This window comes from Chelonia mydas, chromosome 1 (assembly GCF_015237465.2).
Source record: "Chelonia mydas isolate rCheMyd1 chromosome 1, rCheMyd1.pri.v2, whole genome shotgun sequence".
Taxonomy (NCBI): Eukaryota; Metazoa; Chordata; order Testudines; family Cheloniidae; genus Chelonia; species Chelonia mydas.
Window position 1 is genome coordinate 148,518,417 of NC_057849.1, and position 13,917 is coordinate 148,532,333.

General features: G+C 37.6%; 1 protein-coding gene across 10 annotated transcripts in view; it reads left to right on the top strand.

The window, feature by feature from the left end:
- PRRG1 (proline rich and Gla domain 1) overlaps positions 1-13,796 on the top strand; it is a 46,312-nt gene extending 32,516 nt beyond the window's left edge. For 7 of the 10 annotated variants that reach the window (XM_037902165.2, XM_037902160.2, XM_037902115.2 and 4 more), the window contains 2 exons: positions 437-597; positions 10,638-13,796. In XM_037902165.2, coding sequence (XP_037758093.1) covers positions 437-597; positions 10,638-11,159 — 683 coding nt within the window. In that variant the 3' untranslated portion in view covers positions 11,160-13,796. Of the gene's footprint in view, positions 1-436; positions 598-5,523; positions 6,155-8,555; positions 8,627-10,637 lie in introns of those variants that run through there. The other 3 variants (XM_043538030.1, XM_037902172.2, XM_043538029.1) reach the window with 3 other exon arrangements.
- Positions 13,797-13,917: the final 121 nt, after the last annotated feature.

Here is a 13,917-nt window from a genome sequence, read left to right on the forward strand (position 1 = left end):
GGGAGTTCACAGCCATGTACCATTTTCTCCCTGTAGCCCTGAAAGGAAGCATTTAAGTGGGTTCTTAAATTCATCTTTAATCAGGATGGTGCTTATACATGTGCTTAAGTCCCACTGACTTCAGAGTTTAAGTTAAACATGAGCTTAAGTGTTCTGAATAGGGATGCTGTGCTGAGTGAGGGCCTGTGGTTGCACTTAAACAATCTTTTGGCATAATACGTATAATGCTCAGAAGTCTATGCAAAAGTATTTTTAATAGCCAGTAACACTTGGAGAAGCCTATATATATATATATTTTTAAGTAAAGAGAATGCTTTGAAAAATCTCTCTCCAGACAACAAATTATTTTCTTTTGGGCAGTTTTATTCTGAACTTTTGGGAATATATCCATACAATATTTTTAGAGGTGGTCTTTGTGTTCTCTTCATCTTTTCAGTGTTCCTTACAGAAAACAAAGCCAACTCTGTGTTAAAAAGATACCCAAGAGCCAATGGATTTTTGGAAGAGATAAAGCAAGGGAACATAGAGCGCGAGTGCAGCGAAGAAATCTGTACCTATGAGGAAGCAAGAGAAGCTTTTGAAAACGATGAGAAGACAGTAAGTTGGGTGTCTTTTTTTTTTTTTTTTTTTTTTTTTTTTTTTAAATTGAATTACTTAATGCAAGCTTAAGTGTGTGCTTAGTGGCCTCCAGCTTTCCTACATTGCACTAAATTTCTTAGCTTATTCATTTTTACTAAATGCATTGTGACAAAACTAGTAAGCTGCTCCACACTCTTTAGGGTATTGAACATCCTCCTATGGAGGGGAAGAGAATGAGTGTGCATGCCACAAACATCTTATTTAAATCATGCATTTAAAGCCATGAGAGAGAGCAGTTGAAATGCAGAGTACCCAGTAAAGACAAACTTATTCTAAAAACAAGCAGAATTGAAGTAGCTTTCCTGAAACTAGCAGCTGCACACCAACAGAGTACTTGTTAAGCACCACCTATGTAAAACCTTGAAAGAATAAGGCCCTGATCCTGCAGTGCCTTGCACATGGGCAGAGCCCCATTAATTTGAATGAGGTTCTGTGCTGGAGCAGGAGCTGCTCATGCATAATTCTTTGCAGGATCAGGGTGAAAGTCTGTAAATAGAGGTCTGGTATATGCCAGAATGACTGTTACTGTTCAGGGCATACAGACACCCACCTGGAGGTCCCTTCCAGCCTACATTTCTATGATTAGATGACATCTTTGATTAAAACCTGTTAGAAGGGAGTATGACTTGCAGCTGTCACTTACAAAGCAGTTGGCCCAGAATCTTAATATAAGATGCATGCAACAAAAACAGTGTGCGCAGTCTCTGACCATGGTATGTTGGCTACTGTAATGTTTGAAGTACAGTATTTTCGGAATACATCAAGGTAGGAAAGATACAGCCCTTGAGTTCCCTATAGAAATGGATGAAAGTGGGAAGAATTTTTTGGGATAGAATATAAGGTTAACAGGGAAGTTGACATTTTATAGTGGAGTGGATAACAACCACTATTTAGTTTTCTGGCCCATATTTTAAAACGTTATCCTTCTGTCATATGCATTTGTAGGAAATCATACAGCCCGGTATTAAAGGCCTTAATTCCTCATCACCTTTTCTGATCACCTTTTGTCTGTGCAGTTTATAAAGGAATCCTAACTGTGTTTTAGTTTTTTCTGCACATTTTTCTAGCTACTTATTTTATCTTAAACATACCATTCTTGGTGGTCTCCTTGGAAAAATGCAGGACTGGAATGGGAATTTTCTTATTTAGCCACTAAATGAAGGGGCAGGAGGTTGCGTCTTTAACAAAAATAATTCTTTCTAACTCTCTTTTTTGTGTGTGTGTGTGTGTGTGTTTAAAAACACCTTTATAATTCAGTTTTATACAGTCTGATTAAAAGCACTTTGCCTCCTAGTTGCTCTGGTTTCATTTTAGTGGTATTTTCAATCTCTCATAGAATCTTTTTGGCAAAACAGGTAGGAATTTCCTTCAGTGCTTCCGGGACCTCTTGTGTCTGGGCCAGATTTTGAGAGGGAGGAATGTCAGGTTATCTTCTCAGTATTGAGCAAACTGATCCCAAGTCCCATAATGCTTTATGGCTGTACCAAAGATGAAGTGGAAAACTAATGCTTGTGAAGCTCTAGTTATATATAATGCTGATGCTGCAGTTTTCCCGTAAAGGGGTGAAATTGTAATAAGGATTGTGAAATTGGCTCTTGCAAACAGATTTATTAACCAGAAATGTAAATTACTTTTTCCTCTAACAACGTGTTTGAGTGGGTAAGGTATGGTGTGCAACTAAGGGCTAGTCTACACTACCACGCTTCATTGGCGCTGCTGTAGCGCATCTGATGAAGACGTGCTATGCCGACGAGAGAGCACTCTCCATCAGCATAATTACTCCACTTCAACTAGAGGCAGAAGCTATGTCAGCAGGAGAGCATCTCCTGCCAACTTACTGCTGGTGTAGACAGTGCTTAGGTCAATGTAACCTGCATCACTCAGGCTTTTTCTTACCCTTGAGTGATGTAAGTTACATCAACTTAAGCAGTAGTGTGGACAAGTAGTTAGTAGTAAACAAGTAGGGTATATCCTATATTCTCAAATGCTTTGTCTTCAGAGGTTGAAAAACTATGAACTGTATTCCCCAAAATGGTTTCTACTCATACTAAGCTTTATTGTGGAAATTCATTTGTAGTTAAACTGTTGCAATCCCTATTCTTTGTATGTCAGGAAAAACAAGGTGTATGTCCTGCTGAGACTTGCAAAATATACAGTCTACTAGGTATGGATTATCTGTGCTGAGTCTGGTTTGTACAGACTCCTTTATGTCTTGTAAAACTTATGGAGCTAGATAAGAGAAGAAGTGTAAAGTCTGTGGTGATAAAGTGGAATTTGTGGAGTGTTTCTATCAATCATAAACAAGTCTGGCGTAAATATAAGTGGGCTTGAAAGCATATATTGAAGCAGCTCTATGGTGCGATGTGTAACGCTGTGAGACTGCTTCCTAGAGAGAGTAATGTATGATTTCTTTTCGTGTTCTGTCTTGCCTTTTGACTTAATAAACTGATTGAGCCTGTCTTATTGAATTGAAGAAAGCCTGTTCCATGCAGCGAATGGTTACTTTGTCCTGGAGTTGAGTGGTGGCAATCCATACTGATAAAGCAATTTACAGTCCCTACTTTGATGGGAAGAAGTAGGATCTCTTGGCTACTATAGTCGCAGCATAGGCTTGTTAGAGTTCCTTCTGCTGTGGTCTTGTGTGCACAGTGGAGTTCTATAATGCAAGTGTTGTGGTGCCTTGATCTACTTCTGGTGCATTTAAAAGGCTGATCTGCACTATCTTACAATAGCAGCTTTATCGTTTATCTTAAACATGTATAGCCGGAGAGGGCTTTAACATTGATGTACCTCAGTCTTTTAATGGGGTTATAAATGAACAGAAGAGACTGTTTACATTATGATATGCTGAAAATGTTTTCTGGTAACTAGGAGGAAAAAGCAAGTACAGACAAAACTTAAAGTTGATCTATGAATGAGACTGCTCAGGCCATTTTAGGCATAATCGATTATCAACACCTCTGGCCTGTAGAAACATCAAAGCTTTGTGTGGCTTAAAAATTCTTAGGCTCAAGGACATTTTGAGACATAATTACAGAATAATGCACAATGTCATGGCATGATTGCAGCATTGTAATTCATTTTATTTCCATTAATTTCAGGTATTTTGATTGAAATTTTGTCGCATGCAGCTGAATTGCTACATTCCCGAGGATTTAAAATCTTTAATTGTGGAAAACTTTGAACATTTAAATTCTTTAAGTTTTGCAGAAAGCAATGTTAGCTGCATGGCTGAGTTCTATATAATCAGTGATTGAAAGCATCTACCCAAAATAGTATTTCTCAGTATCAAATGTGGCCTTTCATATTAGCTTTCAGACTAATCATTAACACTGTGTAAATATCTAAGACAACAAAGATCTATGTATAATACAGTATGTTGAACTTCAATATATAGTTCTTCTATAATCGCAGATTGAGGAAAATTTTTAAAAAAACCAAATGACTGAAGTGCTTACTCACGCTATCATTTTGTTCACGTGCTCCAGGTATTGAATACAGAATGCTTTTCTGATTGGGATCTTCTGATTTTGCCTTTATAAAAATCAAAGCATTGACTGGCAGTGATTTGTGGCTGGTATGCTGCCAAAATGCAGTAGCGCCTTAAGATGGAAGTTCTCAGCACTACTTTATTAATGGTTTTAACATTGACATGGAGAGTCAACAGCTCATTGTGTCAGCGTCCATTTAATGTACAGAGGGCCTGCTCTGTGAGTGACAGTTTTATTGATAGTGAAGTATTAAAACCTCATTCTTTCAGATACTTCTAATTTAAATCTACCAATTGGTCACAAGTAGGCTGGACAAGCCAGTTGGTTGACCAGTCAAATAATGTCAGTTGATTGCCTGTTTGACCCCAGCCTCATTTTTGATGCATTATGGTGCCATCTGTTAGCAAGCCTACTTAAATGTCTTGATCGCTCATTTTACTGCATGCTAATGCAACCTGTTGGGGGAAAAAAATTGAACTAATTGAAAGCTGAGCATCTTGGTTGGCTGGAATCTTCTAGAATAAACTGTCTTTGTATACCAGGCCATCAATATACTTGGCAGTTTTCATAAGACACTAAACAAGTTTAAGACATGGTCCCTGTCCTGAAGAGTTTACAGTCTACACTGACTAGACAAACATTCAGAAATTAACTCAGAGGAGAGTTGGGGAGGGGGAGGAAGCTTCACAGTCATTGAACCTCCTCCCCCAAAACAAAGAGACAAGATGCACAGCCATTAAGCTGGTTGATGAGTTGGCTTGCTGCCTGCCTAGCATAAGTACATTTAGAAATGACTTATTTTTTTCTTTTATAGTTGCTATGGGCTTGTTTTATTTCTGTTTTGTTTTTTTTTTCTTTTGTAACTTTAACATTCACATTTCAATGCTAACCTAACACTACTAAAAAAGATAATTCTTTCATTTTTAGAACTTCATTTCATTGGTGTTTCCATTTTTCTGAGTTAAAATAATTGCTAAGTAACCTGATTTTTGTAATTAGGCGTAAGTGTCTGTCTAAGACTAAGCCTATTGGAGACCATGAAGTCTTACTCTTTTTTGTTAGCATTGTTATTGTGTGAATAAATTAGTGCTTTAAAATATTTGACTATCTTTGACAATATTTGACTGGTGAATTGACCAATTATTTTTGGACTAGTCAAACGTCCAATCTTAGACACAACTTTATCTATGAATTATGCAGTTCCCATCCCTTGAGACACTTAAAATTAGACTTTTCTAGGCAATAGGAATTGCACAGAACAAGCTTGCGTTGGCAGAAGTATCCAAAATTGGTCTTTTCCATCACAGTTATCTGATTCTGTGGCCTAACTAGCATAACATTTGCTATCCTTTTAGGAGTGTGAAAGTAATCCTAGTGTTTCAGAGCCATGAATGCTGCAGTGATTGAGAACAAATGGTTGCTGAATGTATCCTTTCTAAATCACACCAATTAAATTATTACGTGTATTAAAAGAAAATTTCTTAAGATGGGCTTGTGTTGCAAGTAGCAATTACTAATGTTTTCCAGCTTTTAAACTATTCTTTTAACTTTTTTCTTAGCTGTGCCAAGTCTACAAATATTTTGTTTTTATTTCTCCTGCTTTTCTAGCAATTCACGATAACCCGTGGGCTCTAAAAATATCACTTAGATGCCTCCCTGTTTTTGGCTTTTCGCATTTTCCTCCAATTGAAGTGATCTTCTGACTTGAGCAAGTCATTCCACCCCTCTGTGCCACCATTTCCCTATCAGTAAAATGGGGACAATGATACTTACCTTCTTTTTGCTTTGAGATCTAGAGATGAAAAGTGCTGCATGAGAACTAGTTAGTGGTATTTTTAATTTTTTTTTCTTCTTGATTAGTGATCCTTGTCTCCACTTGTATGTTAAAGCATTGCTGTCTTGTGAAACAAAAGCAGATCTAAAGACTTCAATTTCTGTAACGTACAATCCTTCTGTATCGCTATTCAAGAGGTGAATAGCAAGAAACTCATCAGCAATGGAGTCAGATGTTTCTAAAATTTTTGGTAAAATCCTCCCTATAACAAACCTCAATTAATAGATTTAAGGCCAGAAAGGACTATTATGATGATCTAGTCAGACCTCTTATCTAACAAGCCCAAATAACTTCACCCTGTGTGAAGCCCATAATCTTAAACTTGTATCTTGTTGAGATGAAATCTTCTTGGAGCTTAGCACTAAGGATGTTCAAGCCTGCTCACTATGGTTTTTGGAAAGGAAACCTCCAAGGAAAAACATGGACGTTTCCCTCTGAGATGTAGGCTACCTAAAAAAAATTTTGCTGGCAAGCAATTGAATTGGCAATACCAGGGAAGAAAGGTACAAATAATTTACTTAAGGAAATTTTTTTACAAATTGGAAATTTTAAGTATTCTTGAGTTTTGAAATATTTCATTTATGCACAGAATTTCGGTTTCACAGAGCTGAAGAGCTTTAGCTTTGAGGGACTCTGTCATAAATATAAAGGGAAGGGTAGCCACCTTTCTGTATACAGTGCTATAAAATCTCTCCTGGCCAGAGGCAAAACCCTTTCACCTTTAAAGAGTTAAGAAGCTAAGGTAACCCCGCTGGCACCTGACCCAAAATGGCCAATAAGGGGACAAGATTCTTTCAAATCTGGAGGGGGGGGAACAAAGGGTTTGGTCTGTCTGTGTGATGCTTTTGCCAGGAACAGATCAGGAATGCAGCCTTACAACTTCTGTAAAGTTAGTAAGTAATCTATAAGTAATCTAGCTAGAAAATGCGTTAGATCTTCTTTTGTTTAATGGCTGGTAAAATAAGCTGTGCTGGAGGGAATGTATATTCCTGTTTTTGTGTCTTTTGTAACTTAAGGTTTTGCCTAGAGGGATTCTCTATGTTTTGAATCTGATTACCCTGTAAGGTATTTACCATCCTGATTTTACAGAGGTGATTCTTTTACCTTTTCTTTAATTAAAATTCTTCTTTTTAAGAACCGGATTGATTTTTTTCATTGCTCTTAAGATCCAAGGGTTTGGATTTTTGTTCACCTGTACAAATTGGTGAGGATTCTTATCAAGCCTTCCCCAGGAAAGGGGGTGTAGGGCTTGGGGGGATATTTTGAGGGAAGGCGTCTCCAAGTGGGCTCTTCCCCTGTTCTTTGTTTAAAACGTTCTTTGTTTGGTGGTGGCAGCATATGGTTCAAGGACAAGGCAAAGTTTGTACTTTGGGGAAGTTTTTAACCTAAACTGGTAAGAATAAGCTTAGGGGGCCTTTCATGCGGGTCCCCACATCTGTACTCTAGAGTTCAGAGTGGGGAAGGAACCTTGACAGACTCTTTTTAAGCTTTAAGATAATTTAGAGTGTCCATAGGCTAAAACAGATGATAAATCACCATATGTCCTTAAAGCAGCTTAAACTCTTAAGTTAGCTGAAGCTCTCCACACACCTCTCCAGTTGGACAGAAACCCCATAGATATCCTCATCCTCTTGCACCCCAAGCCAACTGCCTGCCTCTCTGGGGAGGATGAAGAGGAACTAGCTTTGCTGCTGCTTCTCCATTTGAGGGAATAAACAGGAGATATATTGGCTTCCCAGCATTCTGGAGCGCCACAAAAACAGCTCCTGTAGCAGGCACATCTTAGAGGTGAAAAAATACTTGAAAACTATTAACATGCTTATAAGTGGCAATAAGATCTATTAACGCTATATCCTTATACTGGAAAGCATCTGTTTCTACAGCATCTAACATTTTAAAATAAATAACTCCAAAAAACCTAATTTATATTCACCTAAAGTGCTGCTGTGTTCTGCAAAGTGGTTACCTAAAAATGGCAGCTTCTTACTCAACACATCTGCTCTGTGGTTTCAGAGTCAGACTTCCTGTCTCTAGTGCCAAAATAGGCTTTTACCACTTAGGCAGCAGAATGATCAGAGACAAAGCTGGGTTCTAATACAAATAAATAATAACAACGATGGTCTTCCTAGTGAATGATTGACTTAGTTCCAGCTAAAGTTCTAGTCAGTTGTATCTGAACCAGATTCTTCTTAGCATATGCATAACGTGCTGGTTGGATCATTAGCTTCTTCGGCCTGCGCCAGGTACTGACTGGGAATGTGATGTGAATGCTGATCCATGCCCCCCTGAAACAGATTGAGGGCACGGGGGAAGTACACAACGGCGTTATTGTTATTTGGCCAGCAGAAATTTTATTCCTAGTGGTGCTGTGTAAGAAAGGAAAGAACCCAGCTTGACTTTCAGAGCACAGGTTGATTTCGCTAGTGAAGTTAGAAGAATTTTGTAAACTGAGCATGCATGAAGTGGGAGTCACTGGATTGCAGTAAACATGGAGCTCTACCTTGCCATTTTCATAATCTGCTTTCAGCATAGTACTTTAAGTATTCATGCTTATTAACTTGCTTTTTAAAGATAATGGCTTTCTGATTAAGGAACACAAAACAAAGAGAAGGAGTTGGAGGAGGAGAAACCTTTTCTGAAACCAGCACTTTTGTCAGAAAAGGTATTGTGTGCCAAGAATGAGGCTCTTTGTTCAGCTATCCCTTTGCAGTCCCTGTCTACTTCCTCATCAGCTTTGTTCCAGATATGATCCCACCCAGCTAACCTATCCCTTTCCTACAGTAATGCTCTTCCGCTTTCCCAAGTGTCCCACTGACAATGCCTTCCAGAATCTCCAGAGATTTCAACAGAGTTGTTTTGTATGGGGTCTGCATTTTACTGTGGTATAGATGTGATTTTTTTCAAGTAACTTTAATTTTAAAAAATGCATTTGGTATGTTAAGATTTATTTCCCTCATTTGAAATCCATGCTATATGGCTTTACTTAGATGATATTGGACCACATCTTATGAAATATAGATGCTTTACAGACCTAATTAAGATGTTGAAATCTTGGAATTGTGGGAACGTGTCAAATTCTGCAGTGTTGAAAAGGCAAAGGAATGAACATGATTTAAAAAAAAACCCACTTCTGGATCATATTAAATATTGGGGGAAGAGGTGTGTATAACCCTATTGCTTAAAAATGTGGACTAAGCTAGTAGTTGCCTCTTTGATACATCTGTGGTTTTTTTAACACCCTCCCCACAACTGTCCAAGAATCTCTTTATTTTGTAATCTAGTCTTAACTAGATTTTCAGAGATTATATTTAGAGGGAACCCTAGCTTGTTTTATGTATGTGAATGATAGACTTTTTCCTGAGGACAGAAATGATTGTTGCATTGTTAGTTACTGATGCATGTGGTCATAAAACTATTCCCTTGTGAGAATGGTGGAATTGTATTGTGCTAATAAGATAAATGTCCAAGTGTAGAGTTTACCTTTGAAAAGATCAGTTAAGATGGCTTTTTTTGCACTTTTAATACTTTGCCTAAATAAAACCCTAAGTCTCTTGCTTGTGTGTTTGGTTTTTTTAGTGCTAGGTTTAAGAATGTATAGAGTGATGTAATTTATGTGAAGTGTTATGTATATTAAAAATATCACTTCATATTTTATACTGAGCCCAGGACTTTTTTATGTAACATGTAGATACCTTTATTATTATTATTATTAGAGGATTTTGTTTTCTCCAAGCACAGAATATAATTGATGTTTACTAACCTTATTTGTCTGAAACAAAGGGATGAGGTTTACATAACTTTATCTGTATTTTACATTTGGTCTATATTAACTAAGCATAATACCTGTGCTACTTCATAAGATAGAGGGAGTGGAAAAGCTCTCTAGGACAGGAGGCATATTTTCCTATATTATCCTTGTTTAGCACCTAAAACAATGAGACCCTGATCCCGACCGGGGCTTCTTGATGCTTTTGCAATAGCTATTGTAATTTGTTGTTGTTAATATTTTAAAATTATCTTAAAGTACTGATGTCATTTCATTTTTAATTTCTCCCCCTCATTCATATTTCCATGACTGTGTTGATTCATCTATCTTTACCTGAGAACAAGTTTTCTGGACTATTTTGAGTATATGTCGTATGGTTATCCATATATTGCAAAAGCTGTGTTTAGCTATAAATAGCTGACAGCTATTATTTTATAATCCAGAGGGTGGAGAAGTCTGAGTTTTAGGATGATCGTACAGCATAGTTATGCTGGGTCAAAATAGTCAATCATTCTGACAATGTTTCTCTGTCAAAGTAATTTTATAATATTATAATAATCTTTAATTCCAAAAATAGATCTGACTTTGAGTTTTTGCATTCACAAATTATCTAAAATCAATTCAGATTATTTTTCTAATCCATTCCTATCTCTAATTTAGGTTTGTGACTATTAAGTGCTGATACAGAAATGTTGTGAGGAGTTAGGTGGCTTAAAAAAACTCAAACTCAGAGATGACTCCAGAAAGAAGTCAGGAAACTTTTTATACAATATCTGCACCAATGAAAGATCTAGGTGGTCATTTATTGAAAGCCAAAACACTTCGCTTCAATTTTGTTGTTGAAAATAGACCAGTTAAAATATTTTATTTTTAATAGCTTCTGATTTATTCTGTCTTGCTGTTTTAGAGGGAGTTCTGGAAAGGCTACCCAAATGGACTCCAGGGAGAAAGTAACACAGGACATAATTGGTATTCATTTTACCTCGCATTTCCATTAATCATTGGCCTTTTTGTTATCCTCCTTGTCATATTTCTCACATGGAGATGCCTGTTTAAAAAGAAAATCCGTAGACAGTCTGTATACATGCATAGGGGAGCCCGTGAAGCCATTGGTGATAATGCTGTGGCTGATGGTAGAAGTCCTCTTCCCCAGCCGCTCAGCATTGTTCATTCCCCACAGGAAGAAATGTATGAAGGCAGTGGGCTGTCTCCAGGATATTTGGGCTCTCCAGATGGACGTTCAGACTCAATATCAACAAGGCTGTCAAACGGTGACCCTCCTCCTTCATACGAGGAAGCCACTGCCGAAACCAGCATAAGAAATGAAATGGAGCCTCAATTAGATCCACCCCCACAGTATGAAGAGATTGTAAACTCCAGCTCAGCGAATGCTTTTGCAATACCTCCTGTTGTCACCAGTATTAAGTAAAGCAGGAAAAATATGAGCAACTTTTAAAAATTACTAATAAGAGAATTTTGTAGCACTTTATTGCAGCTTACTACCGTTTATATAATTTAATGGACTCTCACTGTGTACCTCTGCCCTGTTTTGTTCCCTCTGCATGTGTTCCCATGCCAGTTTTAAAGATGGGGAATCCATACTGAGAGCATGAAGCAGGTACAAATGTGGTCTTCTGTGCATACCTCTCAAATGTCCCTCCGTTTTGAGGGTTGTCATTTATTTTAGTCTGAATGTTGCCTACGTTCCACACAAATTTGATGTCACCTTGCTTTTAGTGTTGAAAATTATTTACATCAGAAACTAACACTAGTGAGAAAGTTATTTAAACCAAAGGGCCATGTCCTACAGCATTTTAAGTTTCTTGCATGAATATTTTCTTTCATTTTGGGTCTTTGTCACACATTGTATCCTATACTTGGGCCTTGGAAGGCTGTGAAAAGTATTTCTATGTGTGAACAAACATCAACATAGCATATTCACCCAGTTTAAATACGATACTTAAGGGATTGCAGTAAATGAGACTAAGATATTTTGGAACACATCAGCTGTACTTGTACAGAGGGCAGTAATTAAGTGAATTTTGCAGTTGGAAGAACGATAGCCTAATGTTCTTATCCCCTCTGTTCTCCATCCTTCCCTCCAACTAGTCATAGAATCATAGAATATCAGGGATGGAAGGGACCTCAGGAGGAGGTCATCTAGTCCAACCCCTTGCTCAAAACAGGACCAACCCCCAACTAAATCATCCCAGCCAGGGCTTTGTCAAGCCTGATCTTAAAAACTTCTAAGGAAGGAGATTCCACCACCTCCCTGGGTAACGCATTCCAGTGTTTCATCACCCTCCTCCTAGTGAAAAAGTTTTTCCTAATATCCAACCTAAACCTCCCCCACTGCAACTTGAGACCATTACTCCTTGTTCTGTCATCTGCTACCACTGAGAATAGTCTAGATCCATCCTCTTTGGAACCCCCTTTCAGGTAGTTGAAAGCAGCTATCAAATCCCCCCTCAGTCTTCTCTTCCGCAGACTAAACAATCCCAGTTCCCTCAGCCTCTCCTCATAAGTCATGTGTTCCAGTCCCATAATCATTTTTGTTGCCCTCTGCTGGACATTTTCCAGTTTTTCCACATCCTTCTTGTAGTGTGGGGCCCAAAACTGAACACACAACTCCAGATGAGGCCTCACCAATGTCGAATAGAGGGGAACAGCTAGTCCTGTTTATGATGATATCTTGTTTCCGGAACATCCATTTTTTTTCCTTTAAGTGAATTTAGTTCTTGTGAAAAGTACTAGATTGTCAGCTCCAGAAATTAAAGTTCCCTCTGCCCTGCAGAACAATTAATGCACTGCCTCTGGGCACACAGTACCAAACCAATGTGCCTCATCACTGACATGCAGAAACCGCCTAGAAGGGGATGATCATAGTTACTCTTCATGCCAACAGAAATAAGTCTCTTCTGAGCCTGCCAACAGGCTGCCAGTTGCAATAGTGTCTTTTATGTGGCTTTCTTTCCCCTACGAAATGCATGGTGATCACTCATTTCACATAGGCCATTAAGCAGTTGTCAGATAACCTCTGGTCATTTCCAGTCTGCTCTGGATTTATGCCAGTGACTGAAAGTTGTAATGTTCAGTATTCCACTACCAGTCTCTTGAGCCAGCCAAACCCCTATTTTAACTATCTAATGTTCCTGAACTAAAATATGTTGCAACATCATGCAGATATTATTTGCAATAAAGAAATAATGCTTGTCCTTTGAAATAGAGAGATCAAATGTTCGCAGTGATCCATGATGACAACTTTGAGAACTATGCCTTTGATTGAAGACTCCACACAAGCACAATTTTAAATTCACTGGCCAAAAATCTCAGTGAATGCAATTTACATGGCTAAACAAAAAAAACTTTGCATAAAGCAGTCATTTAAAATGTTCTTTCCTCTACTAAGACAATAAGTGCTTTTTCTCGTTTACTGGAATGATTCCAAATTACAAAAATTATTTTTTTAGCTTTGGAAGTTAAGGGTTCGATTAAATGTAACAAGTTATATAACTTTTATTTTATGCTTGGCCTTTCTGATCTGATTAAAATGACAGTTTGTCTTGTAGTGGTTCTTATAAAGCTTATTTTTTCAAAATATAGCTTCTACTTTTTTCTTCCATTGTAATTACATTGTCCCGCAATAAATGTGATGGTAAGATTTACAGCCTTACCTCTCTGAATGTTTTACAAGTAAGAACATGCAGTACTGTCTTGATTGACTGCCAGAAAATTCAGGTTATTGCACTCCCTGCTTTGACTGTAACACTGAGAGGTGAATCTTGTACAGAACTAAAATGATTTGTTTACTAATGACCAACATGGAGATGGGTGACTTCTTTAAGAAATTATGGAAATCAGATGATTTAGAGATTGTTTAATTTTGGACACCTGTGGGGAGTAGTTCCATCTTCACTGCGTGTAAATAACCTATTTGATTACAGTATTAAATATTTTTTAAAGATCTGGTTTACATTAAATTATGGTATTTAAACATTTTGCTTATGTTTATAGAATTTTTGTTAATGGTTTTTGGCATGCTAAATAAAGGTATTCTTAAATTCTTTTAATGCCTCTATCAATTCTGTGCAGTTGGAATAAAATAACATTGATTTCTATAACAGAGGTGCTGTATTAACTTCCATTGTCTCTCGTCTTGATGAAAATTGTTTTATATCAAATTTTAA